Below are 16261 nucleotides of genomic sequence, written 5' to 3'. Positions count from 1 at the left end.
TCTGTCTTTGGAATACAGTTATGACACAAATCAGAACCAGAGCTGAGAGCCAGCATAAGCGATTTAGCTGTCCTGGAGGGAGGAGAAGGCTGCAAAGCAGCCTAAGAAATGCCAGTTAACATTAAATGTATCTCTTCAGTTCATTTAGCTATTGAACACAACTGGAAATCAGCCCCTGACCAAAGTTAGTCTACCAGCTGGCTAAACACATGCCAGTCACAGCAGGCTGCCAAGCCTCTTTATTTCTCACCTGTGCTTCTCATAAAGCAGTGGCAAAACACAGGCAGTGATTATCCAGTAATTCTTAAACCAAGTTTGCGTCTACAGGACAGCAGGCTGTATTTGACACCACCACAGGAGCTAAATTAACCCAGTCTCTGTGGTGACTGGACCCCGTTTACTGGAGCAGATGGCTGTGAGGAGGAGAAGCTATGCTACCACATGACCACCACAGAACAAGGCACTGAGCAGGAGAAATGCTGCAGTGCAAAAACCAGAACTGAACAGCTTCTGTCCCATCCAACAACCATGTCACTGAGAGGCAGTGCATTGTCTAGGCACCCAGTGCTGCTGGCTGGCCAGTGAGAAGTGGAACTGAGGGAAGGAAATGTTCTGCTAGCATTAGTAAAGTTCAAATATCTTGCTCTAAGTGGCATCAGGAGTACTAAAGCGCAAGCTACTATACAGCACAGTGTCCCCAGCTACAGCCAGATATCCAAACCAGCTGGACATGAAATTTTTTTTACACAAAGGCTGCTTCTCTTCACCCTGCCTCATTTTAGTATCTTCTAAGGAAGTAATTTTTTTTTTTTTTTAAATATATCACGAAAACATCAACTGGAGAATGTCTAGGCTTGGTATATCTGCATCCAAGAGCACTATACTGCTGTGCAGACCCCCAAGTTTCCTCACATTTCAGAAGTCCTGACACCACTCATCAGCCCTGCCTTGATGCTGATGGCCAGGATGTTCACTGACACAGCTCACACCTCTAAATGTGTCTCAGCCAGCATACATGTTTTAAAGGGGTTCCCTGAGCAGTGTCATTAATTTCTTTGGTGATATCTACAGTGGCATTCATACCACCAATCCTTGAGCTGAAGGCAGTGCTGGTAGCGGACACCAACTTTTGGTTGCTTCCATTCCACTTTAGCCTTCAACTCACAGGCAACATTTGGCCTGAAAGTCTCTTTCCCAGTAACTTTCTAGGAGCTTAGATTTTTTCTAGAGATGTATCTACCAAACACCCTTGTGATGCTTTATATATGCAGTCTTGGAGCATCTTTTTGAGTACTTCTGTTTTTAAAAAATAAATTAATATAGGTGTTCTTTGATGACAGCTTTATCTGATTCCTCTGCAGATTGTTTTCTGAGCTCAGTACATATGGAAACCGTAGAGAATGACAGAACAGCCAAGCTGACTTTAAAGAAGTTCAGCGAGGCCACTGAGAAAGACTACTGCAGCCTACATCAGAATATTCATTCTAAATCTGAGGGAACTTCAAAAAATGTTCTCCCTGCCTCACTCCTGACCTAGGTTATTCAAATATAGCACCATTACAGACAGTAGATGCAGAAATAAAACACACACATGCTCTCAAAAATAAATTCTTCAGATAATGCAGGGTTTTTTTTAAAAAAAAGACTCCATAGGAGACTGCTTAGTCTTAAGGAGGTATATATAAATTTTTAATACATATTTAAAACACACATACACACAGAGACATATATGGATGTATGTTTATTTCACCTTTGTTTCACTTTTCCACTTTATTATTTAAAAACATCTGAAAGTCATAACTTTCCATTACAAACTGATGATGCTACAAAAAAAACCACCCTCAAAATGCAGTAACACTCCTTTTAATCACAGCCCCAATTTCTAACAAGTTAAAGTGACAGCTTAAAAGATCCTACTAGCCTAGCACACCAGTAAGGTTTATGGAGGAAGAATCTAATCTTACCCCACTTAAAGTTCCAACTCGTGCTGATTTACATCTATGACTCTCATTCTCTGAAAAGGACAGTGACACTTACTGGAACAAATTAACCCTCTGAGAAGAAGTTTCAGCACTGGACTTCCAAAGCTCCTTATAAACTCAAGCTACTATAGCTTCTACCACAACCTAAAAACAATTGAACTGTCACGTGAAGAGCATTATATCAGTTCCAAAATGGCTTCAAGTATAAAAACATTTTTGACAATGCTCCTTATGCTAGGAAATGCCTCAGGCACTGATCCCTTTTCATACATTTTATTAAGCTTCATCAAAGAAGAGATCTGACAGAAGAAAAACAAAGAATTCAGTAAGCTAGGCAGGACCTCTCCTTTCCTTTTTTAAAAGGCAGCTCCCAGAGAGCCAGAATCAGTTCTTACAATCTCTGCTCAAAAAAAAAAAAAAAAGAGCCTGCTTTGGATTAACCATTCCAGAAATAAGGAATGGTGTACTTCCAGCCATTTAGCGGCTTTTGGCATTCATAAATTGACCTGAATGTAGTAATACCTTTTAATTAACATTTGTAAGATATCCTTTTAATTTTTCCAGGTAGATCAATCCTCTTACCTGTCATTTAATCAACTGCCATTCAGAAAGCTTTTACATTTATCAGCATCATTCTGACACAGTTACCAATACCTTCTGCAGTTACCTAGGTTGGTTTCCCATATACATATAGGTAGCACACTCCACCTCAGTTTTACCTCACTACAAACAGTTTTATTTTCATCATTCCTGAGCCTTTGAATTATCTTTACAAAGCAACTTTCTTCACAATAAATGGAAAAAAGCCTGATGGTAAGATTTCACCTCTACAAGCCTTTATCTACAGAGATAGTTAGCAAGGAGTTATTCACCAGCATAATTATACCACGTGGCCAGTCTGCAACATAGCCATTTATTTCAGAACTTGTACTTAGAGCATCATCTGTATAAAAATGCAGATTTTGTTGTTAGTGATGTAAAAAAGAAAGAGATTAAAACAAAACAAAAAACAAACCTCCTTCAACAACTTCGGTATCTAATTTTCATACACTGGTATTCCTGTACTATCCTTTATGATAAATCCTAGTAGCCTTCAATTCATGCAGCTATGCCAGAGGTTCCCTAAGAGGCTAAATCAGATCTATTTTACACTTACTGAATTTTCCTCATTCATTGCTTTATTAAATCCATCTAAAGAAAGCTTATTTGTCACGATTCAGTCTTTGAAAGCTTCCAAAGCTGCTTGCTGTTCACGATTCTATCATTTCTTCTGACAGAGTCTGTGGGTCACACTATCCCATCTGTTGCTTTCTTAATACACTAAGCAGAAACTGCAAAGATCACTCCTTTCCATTTTTGATAACTCTGCCATGTTTGCTTTTTCTAGTCCTCTGAAACACTCCCACCTCTTCTGGAGATTAAGAAGCACTACAGGTGTTTCTATGTCTAATGTCAATGATTCATGACTCTTCAGAAATAACTGTCAGTATTTTGTTCTTAGTTAACTATACATAACATCCTGGTTATGCTCTCTCATACGGATACATTTATGCAGACATTCAATTCTTCCAAGCACGTTGTCCGCTCACACCAGCTCCTAACTGCCTTTCCTGCACTCTCCCTTACTCCAGAACAGACTATTTGTTTTTCTTCACTTTTCTTCAAAAGAGATTTCAGATTTATTGTTATAATCTCATTTACTGTTGGACCTGCTTGCCACCTAGTGTTCTCCATCCAAATTATTTCAGGAATCCTTATGTGCTTACTTCAACAGCAATTTTCTCCTCTTTTCCTCATTCTCTCCCAGACTTAACAGCATCTTCTCATTTGGTTTGCACCGTGCCCCCATGGCAAGTCATTGAGGAGGAGATGGGCCCAATATTCGAACCGTTCTCAAAGGATTCAGTGAATTATACCAAAGTTATGCTTTTGTCTATGAAACTTAAATGCCTTTATATTGCATTTAGCTCTTACCTGGCTGGATCTGGGTAGATCGGATGTTCCCGGGACCCTGCTCCATCGTATCGAGATAATGAAATGAGGGAAGACTCCAGCAACCTCCTAGAAAGGAAAAACAAGTGACGAAGTCAAAGACCATTCAGGAACATCCTCCCTCTTTCATGCCCTACTTTCTGAAACCTCTTAAGACTAATTCTATCATCAGTGCAGAGAATTCTGCAACATACCGAACCACTCACTGATAGCATAAGTGCTTTCACCACATAGCTATTCAGAGTGTAATATTCTCACTGTGCAGGAGAAAGAACACCTTGAGTAACAAAGAAGGTGGTCCTAAACCCACCTCAAAGTTTCAAGAGACAGATGCAGATGCTTTTTCTCCTTTGGAGACAAGCCATCCCAATTTGCCAGGTCCATAAACACTAAAGGTGTATTAGCCACCTGTCAAATTCTTACCTACTCAAAGGTGGCTACAGAGGGAATGGGCCAAGGAGCACAGGACAAAACACACTTCAGCATGTGGGCTTTAAGGGCACCGCTGGTGTTAATTCACAGTGAGATATTCAATCTTAGTCTCAAGGCTCAGAAAGAGGTTTTCAGCAACAAAAAAACCTAAATGTTTGTTTCCTCTGTATCTTAATCAGCCACAGGGAGAGATACCAAATTTTCACTCGAGAAGTAAATGTATGCAAATGCAGCTAGACAGTTTGAATATGCGAGAAGCAAGTCTGAGTCATGAAGGCAGCAGAATCAAAAGTATATAGCAGGAACATGTCCTCCACCCTGGCTTCTACATGCACCCCTATCTAGCTTCTTGTCATAAAGCAGAGGATGGCATTGTTTCAAGACTGACTCATTCAAGCCTGTTGCAGCCATTAGACTAACACAAGAGAGGTGATTTGGGACAGGTGTGGAGAGTGGAAAAATCAACTGCTAAAGTTTATAAGGCTGCTGAGTTCCGTTTCAAGTCTTTTTGCCTCGGAACTCCTGCTAAGTTTTGTTTTCCAGTCTTTGTAATTTAATGAAAACTGTTGTGGTTTGAAAGTCAAAGAGGTCCAACACCACATCTGTTCTATTCACCCACACACACAATTGGCGAGAAAGATTTGAACTTTAAACCTATTACTCTTAGCCCCACGCTCCTAATTCACAGTTCACATTTGCAATGCAGGACAGCAAGTGTCAACACAGGAAGCAGGAAGAAAGACCAGATATAATCTACGCCCAAATTCCCATTTCTAGCCAGATAAAGACAGTAGAAATGCAAATGAGACATGTTTTTTTCCAGCAGCAGCCCCTCATCAGGATCTCAAGACAAATTTTCACTGCCTTCCAGCAACTAAAAACCAAAAAAATTACTTCAATTTTACATTATAAATCTAGAAGACAGAGAACAGCAAGAGATCACTCCAGTTACTTGGAAAGGCATATGTCAGCTTGAGAGACTCAGTAGTTGCTGCAAAGCACTGGGACTCTACCGAAGGCAAGAAATCCTGTCCTCTCTGGCACGAGGTTGCTTGGCAACCATTTGTCTTATTCAAGAAGAGTTATTAAATGTCTTAAACTTTAAGATTAATTAATTCCCCAGGTTATTGAGTCAAAAGCTCTAACCTTCAACACTCCTAGATATTAGGAATCCCTTGGCTCCCCAGAAAGTTATCATACTTCAGTTTTGCCTTATCAAACCCTCTCTCCTGCTCCAAATATATAAGTCAATATATGCAAAAGCAGCTAATCCAGAACAAACAGTGCAACAGCTTTATGAGGCATACCTGAAGTCCTATACCTATGAGGTATACCTATCACCTGTGTCATAATAAACTGCTTTTATTCCTTCTGGAGGGAAAGCTAGGCAGATTAAAATTAGCAGAAGGGACATTCTACATAGTCAGTCAGCTGTCCCCTTTCTAAACCACTGGCTCAGAGTTCAGAGACTGGGTTACTGCCACTGCAACGCCAACATGCTTTTCAGAAGTCTGCTTTTCCGAGCTGCTTATGCAGAGCACTCTAAAAACAGCACTCTGCAAGCAGCCTGGACGTGCCGAGGCTGCCACCCTACTGGAAAGCCGCCCTGCCTAATCACTGGACTTCATCGGGGAGAAAGCTCCCGCAGCACGCAGATCCTGGCAAGGCCACAAGCCTAGCAACAGCAGCTACAGATGTGAGCCAGCTACACACAACGCACGTCCCTTATTTGATACCATTTCCCTGCAATGCCTACGGTGTCCTGATAACATGCACACACAAATAATCATCAAACTCAACATCCCTGTCGAAAGTCTTGGCACCTACACACGCCACCCTCTTTCCCAACCTTGCAGGGTCTATCCACTGACATAGCAGAATCAGAGGCACAAGGGAAGATGACCAGTATATGCTGCATGGCTCTGTTAGAAAGGAGTCTCCAGGTATTCTCCAGCCATATTTCTCTTCTCACCTTTGGAAAGATTGGCAATTGCCTGAGAGGAGCATTGACTTAGAAGGATCATCCTGTTAAAAAAAAAAAAAAAAAAAAAAAAAAGAAAAAATGCAGAAAGTAGCCAGCAGCTGTGCTGAAGGAAACCAAAATGTATATCAACCAGAGGACACCAGAAGGGTGTGGAAGCAGCAGCAGGGCACATGTTGTCATCACTTGGTGTGAATCTGCCAGGAATTTCTCTGTTTGGCTTGGGAACAGCACTTTGGGGAATCTACAGTTCTCACCTCTACACCCCATCTGCTCCCTGAAATAAATACCTGAAGAGCCTTGCTCTACCAAATACCTGGCACCTCAGATGAGAACTGATGTGTGTTACTTTAGTAAAATACAAACCAACAGTTGCCTGAGCCACAGGATGGCCAGGTATCTGGGTAAACAGACCTCCTACAGGCCTCACAGCCCTGCAATTTTACCTGAACAGGCTGTAACTCCACCCCATGAAGCAACAGGAGCAGTTGCTGCTTCTTTAGGAGCAACTCCTTCACCAGAAGGGCTCCCTAGGATGACCAATAGTTATGGCAAGTGGGGAGCAGGATGACAAATACAGTCCGTAATCACACTCCCCAGCACCCTCTCTGAGGCTTCACTGTCTGAGTTGCATGGTCTCAGCTAAGAGAGCCTTTCCAGCAGAGGCTTCCAAGCCTGCCAAGACCAAACTCAGCTCCTGCATTATCTCACACTGAGGCACACAAGCCACACAGCAGGGCCACATGCAGATCAGTGGACAAAGATAATTCAGTTAACAGTAACTGCTAAAAGCCTGATTGTCCTACAGATCACAGAGCAATGAACAGGTGGATATAAATATATATAGTAGGCAAAAACCCAAAACAGGGTAACGTGCAATCTCATGAGATCCAGATGGACCATCTCTGTACTTAATGTTCCAGAGAATAACAATACCCATACTGAAACCAGAGTACTAAACACTCATTCTAGACTGAGCTTCAAGGCCCCAGTTACAGATCTGAATGCATTTGGTACTGCTATAATCATCAGTAAAGTGGCCCATCTGTGACACTGGTAGTGTAACCTACTGTCCCTCAGGAACGCACAGACAAATGTTTTTCAAGTAAATCATGCTGGACTCTATCAAGTCTTAGGTGCCACATTCATAGCTTTTGGCCCCCAAACTCCCAGAAGAGACACACACTTTTTTTTTTCAGTAAGCCCAAAGTATAAGGTAGCCCAATATCCTACCACGGTAAACGCTGAAGCTGGGAACAATTCTGTTAAGGAAGATAAACATAATCCATGGACTAATAGAAGCAGCTCTGTTACAAGGAACTGTTAGCCACTAAATGTCCAAGTTTCCAACAGAGAAGCATGCAAAGAGAGAACAGAAATGCATATTGCTTGCGTCTCCTTTTGAAACATTTCAGTAGATCATGCTTGACTCCTGAATCCTTTCTGGTGCTTACAGCACCCTCTTCCTCTCCCACACCCCCAATTTTTGCTACCCAGATAGGTAACAGGCTAACACTAGGCTCTGTGAAAGCAATTGCTCCACTATCTCTGTCTAGACAATATGAAATTGTCACAAATGACATCTAAAGTACAATTAGCAGAGAAACTGCAATTTCCACTCTCCTCCCCCGCTCAAAAGGAAAAAAAAAAGAAAAAAAAATCACACATTATCATCCTCCAGGTTGTCAGTCAATGCCGCAGTGATGAAGATTAACTCTGCTCACCCTGAGAGATGCTTCTGGCCCAGCTTGCTAAAATAGGAGGAGGGGGATTGTAGTTTTTTGTTGGTTTATTTTTTTTATTAAAACTACTACAAGAAGATATAAATTGCTTCTGCTCAGCAGCACTGACATCTCGGCAGACTCCTTTTCTGTCAGACATCAGTAGCTATGGAACCACCGCCCTACGCTTGCTCAGTTACCTCGGGTCTGCAAACAGCAGCAATCGCTAGTGAGGGGGGAAAGGAAGCAAGGTCCAAGTTACAGGACACCTTTAGACAAGGAAGAGACAAAGAAAGTGCATGCACACAAGACACTAGAAGCAGAAAAGGGACATTTCTCAGGAATGAAGCAGCTGAATGCCAGAAGCTGCAGTTCAAGGGGAAAATAGTCATGAAGCAACCTCCTCACAGCACATCAGCCATTGGACTATACCCACACTCCCCACGGGGGCGAGGATCACCGCCAAAGCCTCTTGGGATGGAGTGATTCATCTCCGCTGGCTTTGAGAAGATACTTAAATGCAGCATATTTAACTTCTCGGTAACAGTTTCTAAGGATATGCAATTCCTACATCACATCTTAGATTTGCTGTCACAGCACACGCGTTACGAGTAGCGCTACTCCAAGCGACACTGAGGGAAGGCTTTCCTCCCCATCCAAAAGGGACGCACTAACAAACAGCACTGAGGCTTAGTTTCCTTAAAATCAAAAGGGTGTTCAGTCAGCTAAGCTGCTGCTACACACCAACAACCAGAGCAAACCAGTAAAATGAAGCACTCTAAGGACAGCAAGCACACCTACCCATCCCACAGTCCCAGCCTTCAGCTACGAAGAGAGCTTAAGACAGAGCAATTCATAGTTATCCTTTGAAGCAGAAATATATTGACAACTCTGGCAGCTTCTGTGAGTTTCCTCCTCTGGTTTTATATCCTCCTTGGAACAGCTTTTATATTCCCTACTGGTAATTTCACCTCTAAATGACCGCAGTACTTCCTATTACATCCCTTTTTCAGCCCCCCAATTTACAGCCAGCAGTCAGTTCTCCTGAGCACTCGCCCCGATGGATGTGCTCCTGTGGTTCCTCATATGAATGTAAAGAATAGAAACAGCTTAAAAGTAGATTCCCTTCAGTCATCTTCCTCTTACAGCGTGGCAATGTTTAACCTAAAGAAAATAAGAAAGCTGAAGCATGAAGACAGCTGAATGTTCTCCAGCTGCCCAATAACACTGCTACCCTCCCTCAAAACCTAAACTCAACTACTGACTGTTACCAAAGCCAATTAATTCTTGGAGATAAATTACAGCCTTGATAGAACACTAGAAAACTATTCTAAACAAAAATCTCAACCAATCCAATCCACTGTCTTGGGTTTTTTCCCCTTCCCTTTCCTCAGAAGAATAGGGAAAAATTATTTCAGACATCTCTGTATTGTGCTGCCTACTTTCAAAGAGCAAATGGAAATCACGTAAGCAGAAACCATCAAGTGTTTTGCTCCATAGCTTATTTTCCATAAAAGTTTGGTAGTTCTTTTCAAACAGAAAAACATTATTGCTATCACCAGTTTCATATTCAAGCTTAAAATAAAAAAAGCAATCAGTATGCAGTTCTAAAGATTGCCTGAAAAAATGATTTCTAAAATTAAGTCCTTAACATAATCTGCTCCGATACCTCTAAACTAACATTTCTAGATTGTTCAAGCTTTCACATGGTTATGATTAAACATATTTAGCCTGGCATCAAGACTGAATCAAGACAGGTCAGAAGCAGATTATTAGAGGAGAAGAAACAGTCAAACAAAACAGTCAAACTCAAGACAGTTGTAATTATCTACAAGAGATAAATACCTGAGAATTTCTCTACTGATGAAAACATCAGCACCCACACTTCTGCAGTTCTCAGAGTTAGCTCCTCCATCCCCTTGTTCACATCTTTGCCATACAACTCATCCTCAGTGAAGAACAAGAGTTGGTGGCTGCCTTGCCTATGAGTATCCAAGCCCTGTTAAGCATTCTTTTAATTACTACTTTTTTTTTTTTTTTAGTTATTCCACAAAATTAACATCCTTTGCAAGAAAATTTCCTTTCTTTAGGGGAAGCAGTGACAGCAAAGATGCAATATGTTCCAAACATGGCCTTTGCAGAACACTTTGGCCTGTTTGTGAGAAAGGACTTGTGCTAACTCTGAAGGGCAACCAGGGACACAGAAGACATCATTTCCAGCTGGAGGTACGGAGTTGTCAGAGAACCAGGTTTGATATAGGACAGAAATTATCACAAAAAACATTTTTTCCCCCCTTCACTGATTCTGGGCAAGAATCCTGTAGAAAACAAGGATTTCTTGGTCAGAAAACAGACAGCACATCAGGTCTTCAGCCAGGATGGGAAGGAGTACATTTGGGAAGGTGTGCAGGGAAAAGGAGCATGATTATACAAAACAAAGAACTGTAGGTAAGAGTTGGAACAGCAGAGACAAGCACTGGGATTTGAGTTTTCCTAATCACAAGGCAGGGAGCAGACTTTCAAGAAGAACATGGTTAACCCTTTAACATTTACCTGCTTCAGTTTAACTAGAAAGTAATACCACATGAAAATTGTGCTATTACTGCACCTCTGCTCTTGGACTAGGAACTTTAATTTCTATTTACCACCTGATGCCACAGGAGCTACGCAGCACCTTTGGAGCTCATCATAGGGAAGGTCAGTGGTTCTGAGGAAGATGGCAGATTTTTTTAAGTGGACCCAAGGTCACACTGTTAATCTATTACTTCACCTGCTGACAAAGGCCATGCATCAGAACAAAAGATGAGTGAGCATTATGCAGAGGTCCTCATCATACAGCACCCGGGGAATGATTAATGTGTTATTTCAACAGGCAAGAGGAAGCATACATCCATGACAGACATTAAAAGGGTCAAGAGCAGCTGTGGCAGCATTGATTAGTTTGGCAGTAACTCCAACATGAAAAGAACGATGAAAGACCTTGTGCTTTCATTTTGCAGGGGCAAAACTTGAAGGGCGGGGAGGGGAGAAGAAATTTAAATCAGATCAAGCTATTGCATGTGCTATTTTGCTCTACAGTGGCAGTTTTATACCAGTGCTCAGAACGGGGCAGGCACCTCTGCCAAGCCGAAGACAGACATCACATTCTTCCACCTAGACCCTTAACAACATGCAATTGTATCAGAAATTCGGCTAGAGGGAATCAGTTCCTAGTCATCATGGTTATGACAACAGGCTTGAAAGCAGGACCAGAACATAGCCAACACACTGAACTTCCTCAGCCTGCAGACAGTTTTACTCTCCTGTGGGCTCTTCTACCTACCTTCATATATATAATGTCTGCTTCAAATTCTCCTTGTTCTGGGAGTTCCCAACACCACAGATTGTGTGGACAGCAGAAATCTCTGCTTACCCACGCACGCAGATCTGCGTCAGCTTCTGGGATAATTACACAGGGCTCCTGCTTCTCCATTGGGAATTGAAGAGGAGGTGTCTTTCCTGAGGGGGTAGAAGCCGTACCGTTATCTCCATAGGCTTCTAAGGCTATGAAAACAGGGGTCCCACCACACATCAATCACTTCCTTTAAAATGTTCTCGTTCAGGCTGGAGTAATGAAGAGAGTCAGGTCAACAGATGACTGGCAGGGTAGTTCAGCCACTTACCCCAGTCTTCCCACTTCAGGAAGAGAGGGGAAGGATTTGATACTAATGCATTTCAAGCAGAAAAAATGAGTCAGTTTCCTGGCAGATAATGAACCCTGTTTATTCACAGCCTTCAGTTCCAGCAGGTGCTTTCTCAAGAAGAGCAAGGGAGGGGGTCGGTTACATCATCACACAAACAGCCATTTGGCACAATCAGTTAAATATGTATGTGGAAGATGTTTAAAATGCATGTTAGCTATTCAACAGACCAGAACGTCTCAACTGGAGAAATCTAGAGTCATCACTATTTTGGTTACAGTGGTACTACTGAGTCAGATCACAGGTCCCTCTCTCTCCTCTTGCTCCAGGCCCAGAGAGCAGATGCATGCTGCTCTACTGCAAGTTCTCCAGCCCAGATTCTGTAATAAGGAGTGAATAATTGGATGAGGGTACTTTGTCCCCAGGCACATCGTGCCATGTGCATTTATAAAGAGCGTGAAGAATGAGTGCACGAATGCAATGTATGTGACTGCACGTCTAACGATTAAGGGCTTGTATTAGCATAAAAAACAGGCACACTATACTGCCAACATCTCCAGCGCCTTCCCACACTCAAGAAAGCTACAGAGCTTTTAGTTGAGCAAGAAGCCTGAAATAGAAGGTCTGAGGGCCTGCCCATAACTTGTTTCTTGGCAAAAGGAAAAAACCAAAACAAAACATAGAGATTGTTTTAACATTACTTATCTGAAGCCAAACAAGCTCTAGGAATCACAGCTAGACAGTTTAAGCATGTCAAAGACCACCACTAATCATAAGTTGAACATCATCTCCTAGACAGATTACTACGAGCACAGGAACTCAATGCACATAAGTAAAAAATGGGAACAGAAGGAACTGTTCTAGGTCAAGGGAGCTTGTCTGGCCATGCTGCCCACCCTGCAGCAGTTGGATCACAGGAGGCAGCAGGGAAGCCATGTGCCGACAGCACAGGAGCCAGCCAGTCTAACAAAGGACAGCTTTCAAGAGAGGGAAGCTATTCACACTTTCTCTCTGCCTGTAGGAAAGCTGAGAACTGATATGTTTATGGTATCCTCAAATAGCTATCTCTTTGAAGTCAGCTGTCTTTCAACTTCTAAGCAATTTGTGTTTAAGATCTTTGTTGTATGGTCATCTCATATAGGCCTTCTTCAGAAAACAAAACAACACCAGAAAGCCACCCCAAAAAACAAAACAACGACCCAGCTCTAGATCTCTGTTACTCCTCAGTAGAAGCAAAAAAACAAGCCAGTTTGGAACCATGTACCTCTTCCATTCTCATTAAGAAACATCACTGGAATCCAATTTCAACAAGTTCCCTTGCTGCCATGCTGGAGCAGGTAGGGAAACAGGTCTCCGTTTCCTGGAGATTGAAGAACAAGTTTACCTACTTCCTTCATAGGTGAACTCCTCATTGCTAGGCCTGTACTACCAAAAAAAGAGGTGGGAGAAGGGCGGTGGTTCAACTGTGGAAACTGAGAAAGCAGAGTTATTTCTATACCTGCTTAATTTGCAAGTCGAGCTGCTTCAAGAGTAACATGGGGAAAAGAATCTCTTTTTGTGTGCTACAGTCATTGCTGTATATTTAAATTCAGGCCAAGAAAAAGAAAAGAAGGCTTAAGCCTCTCTGCAAGTTTGGCAAAGACTGCACATGCTCAGCTCTCCAAAGTACTCGGGGAAGCTCAGCAGCAGGGAGTGACCTCTATTAGTCACTGCAAGAGAGAAGGCACAAGGCATCATTTTTTCCCCCCCAACAACTCTCAGTAATGAAGTAAAAGAGCTCTAGCAACCTTACAGTATTCTTAAATCAGAAAACCAGCAACGGCAGGGGGAGGAACATTCGTGCAAGAAAAGAGGTGCCTCTTTCACTTGTTCTTCTACATAACAACTAGCAGCACATTCAAGAGCTCAAATTTGTACCATGTCAGTAAAACCAAGTCTTTCCTGCCCACACGGAGACAGCAGGCTCAGTCTGGAAAAAAACCCACAAAGCTGGAAGGGTGGCAGCAATAACCTCAGAGCTCACATAGACATCAACTGACCATTTAGATATCATGGCAGCCTCTCCTACAGTTCAGGCTGTGGTTACATTCTCATGATAAAACTAATTTGTATTTTCCATTTTTAGAAAAGGCCAAACAAACAAACAATACTTGCTAAGTTTGTCCACAGCCTGCACATCTCACCCATAAACACTGCTAATTATCATGTTTAAATGTTCATGTCACCTTCAGATTATACTTCACTTTATGTTTGGCACTGACAAATCAGGCCTTCGTTCATTCTTACGTGTCCAGGCTAACATTTCCAGAAATCATTCCTTCACCCCACAGGTCTGGCCTTCTCTCCCCAAGCACCTTTTCCCAACCCCAAACCTGAATCTCTTGTCTCTGCTTGCAAATACCTTCATAACTCCTATTTACCCCACTATTCCTCACTACTGAGATATTACTTATCTCTATCACTATCATTTTCAACAACTGTAACAAGCATCTTTGGAATTATTTCTTACCAAGCCTGAAAACAGCACAGCATAACCGTTTCCCAAACTATCACATTACACATGGAGGCTACAAGGTTTGCCAGAAAACTCCTTCTTTCCACAGGACAAAGAAGGTCTACACACCACAAGTTTAAACAAAATGCTGAGCCCAAACTACAAATGCCAGGACATCAGGCTAGAAAGGTTTCCACAAGTAATGGGTCTGAATATAAGGGGTGGGGAGAAGTTATACCGGGTAGGTCCATTTAGATTTGGCACAGGCCATATTCCCACTGACGTGCAGTTTGAGCAGCCAGCACCGTACTGCTGCCTCTCTCCTCCGCAGCTCAGAGGTGTGCCATCCTCCTGCTCAAGTCCCCCCTTTTTCAGTGAACTCATCACTGCCACAATAGATATTAAATATCTGAATAAGCAAGCCACAACTGCTGTAAGCAATTAGGAAAAAAATAGTCACAATGTGGGTTTTATGAAATAATGACCAAACCAAGACGGAATACACTAGGTATGTGTTCCGTTTCACCACAAGACACATTTTGGAGCTTTAGGTAAGGTGATTCCCTCCTGCTTTAGTTCCACACACCCCACCCCCAAGAAAAAGTAAAGGGAGTAGCACTACCCTCTTATTTTGATGCTAAATTTCGGAACTGTCTCCTAGTAGACAACTCTGTACCCAGGGCAGGGGGCAAGGAAGTGTTTTGGTTGTTACGGTTTTAAGGCTAGAATATGAGTGACATGTAGTCTTTTCATTCAGTGCTTTCCATAGTGAGAAAGCTACCAGAAGCCAATCTATGCAGAGATCTGAACAGCCGGGTCATTTCAATCAAAAACCGGAGCAGCACATCAGCAGCTCAGGCTCCAGCACGAACTCAAGAACAAACTGTAAAAGTGACTCACCACTGCTGGGTAGAAATGGGGCTGTTCCTACCCTGTCAGTCTGCTTTAACCACAGCCTGGTCCCAGTTGGATCCCAGCTGTACACCATATCTATTTAGAACCAGAAGAGGCATCCCCTCATGACCATGAGTAAGCCATGCCTATTTCCATCAGAAAAAAAAGCCAATCCCAAACATATCCACAGCCTTCTTATGGAAAAGCCCCAAAATTTAGGTATTAAGTCAAGGCATACTTGAACAAGAAAATAAATACAGCCCCGTGGAAAAGGTGACCACCCAGACTCCAGTCAACATCTACCAAGCATTCCTCCAGAAAATAAGCCCCATATTATGGAAGTCTGCTGAGGATGGATGAGCAACCATTTAAATGCAAACAAAAACCTTTGAGAAGGCAGACTGGAAAGAAAGGTCTGCTCCAGGCTTGGCAGGCAATGAGCAAGAAGCCTGCAAAGACGAATTCTACAAAGTTGGCGAATTCTGCAAACTTGGCGAGGTCTTTTACAGCTCTAACTCATGGGCATTTGCATATCAGAAAGACAAAACATCTGTCTCACCTCAGATCCACATCTCTCCTTTTCAAACCCTGACAAAAACCAAGAGGACAAGCTCCTCTGTTGTTTGCATTCTCTATGAGAGCCATTTCCCCTCTGGATCCCCATTCACACCTTTCCCCAGACACTGAAGACCTTGCAAACGTATGGTAACTAAGAAGATAAGATGCAGTTTAGGACTGGCGGGGTCCTCAAGCTACCTTGTTTTCTTAATACAGGAACTCAGAAACTTTTTGGTTCTGCAAGGAGATGGGGAAAGCCTGGAGCAGAAGCAACATTACCCCCTTGTGGCAGCAAAGCAATATGAAAATAAATTCTGAGCAATTCAAAGGGGAACAGACGAGGTGCTTCCTTTCATACCTTTTGTAAGTACAGAGAGCTACGTGCTGCCAGAATGGCCATCAAGACCGAAGAGAGTCATGATATGAGCTGGAGTCACCGTACTGCCCAGGCAGGTGAGAACAGTACCACCGCTTGCACCCTGCTGCACCTGGTGTTATGTCAGGCCTCTACATGTTTGACGAGCAGG

At 42.5% G+C, this 16261-nt stretch overlaps 1 protein-coding gene across 5 annotated transcripts in view; it reads right to left on the bottom strand.

The window, feature by feature from the left end:
* AMBRA1 (autophagy and beclin 1 regulator 1) overlaps window positions 1-16261 on the bottom strand; it is a 136206-nt gene that overhangs the window by 98823 nt on the left and 21122 nt on the right. For 4 of the 5 annotated variants that reach the window (XM_074867744.1, XM_074867742.1, XM_074867743.1 and 1 more), the window contains one exon: window positions 3957-4043. In XM_074867744.1, coding sequence (XP_074723845.1) covers window positions 3957-4043 — 87 coding nt within the window. Of the gene's footprint in view, window positions 1-3956; window positions 4044-6378; window positions 6432-16261 lie in introns of all 5 variants that reach the window. The other variant, XM_074867746.1, reaches the window with a different exon arrangement.

This window comes from Strix uralensis, chromosome 4 (genome assembly GCF_047716275.1).
Source record: "Strix uralensis isolate ZFMK-TIS-50842 chromosome 4, bStrUra1, whole genome shotgun sequence".
NCBI classification, from domain to species: domain Eukaryota; kingdom Metazoa; phylum Chordata; class Aves; order Strigiformes; family Strigidae; genus Strix; species Strix uralensis.
This window is presented reverse-complemented; position numbering and strand designations above follow the sequence as displayed.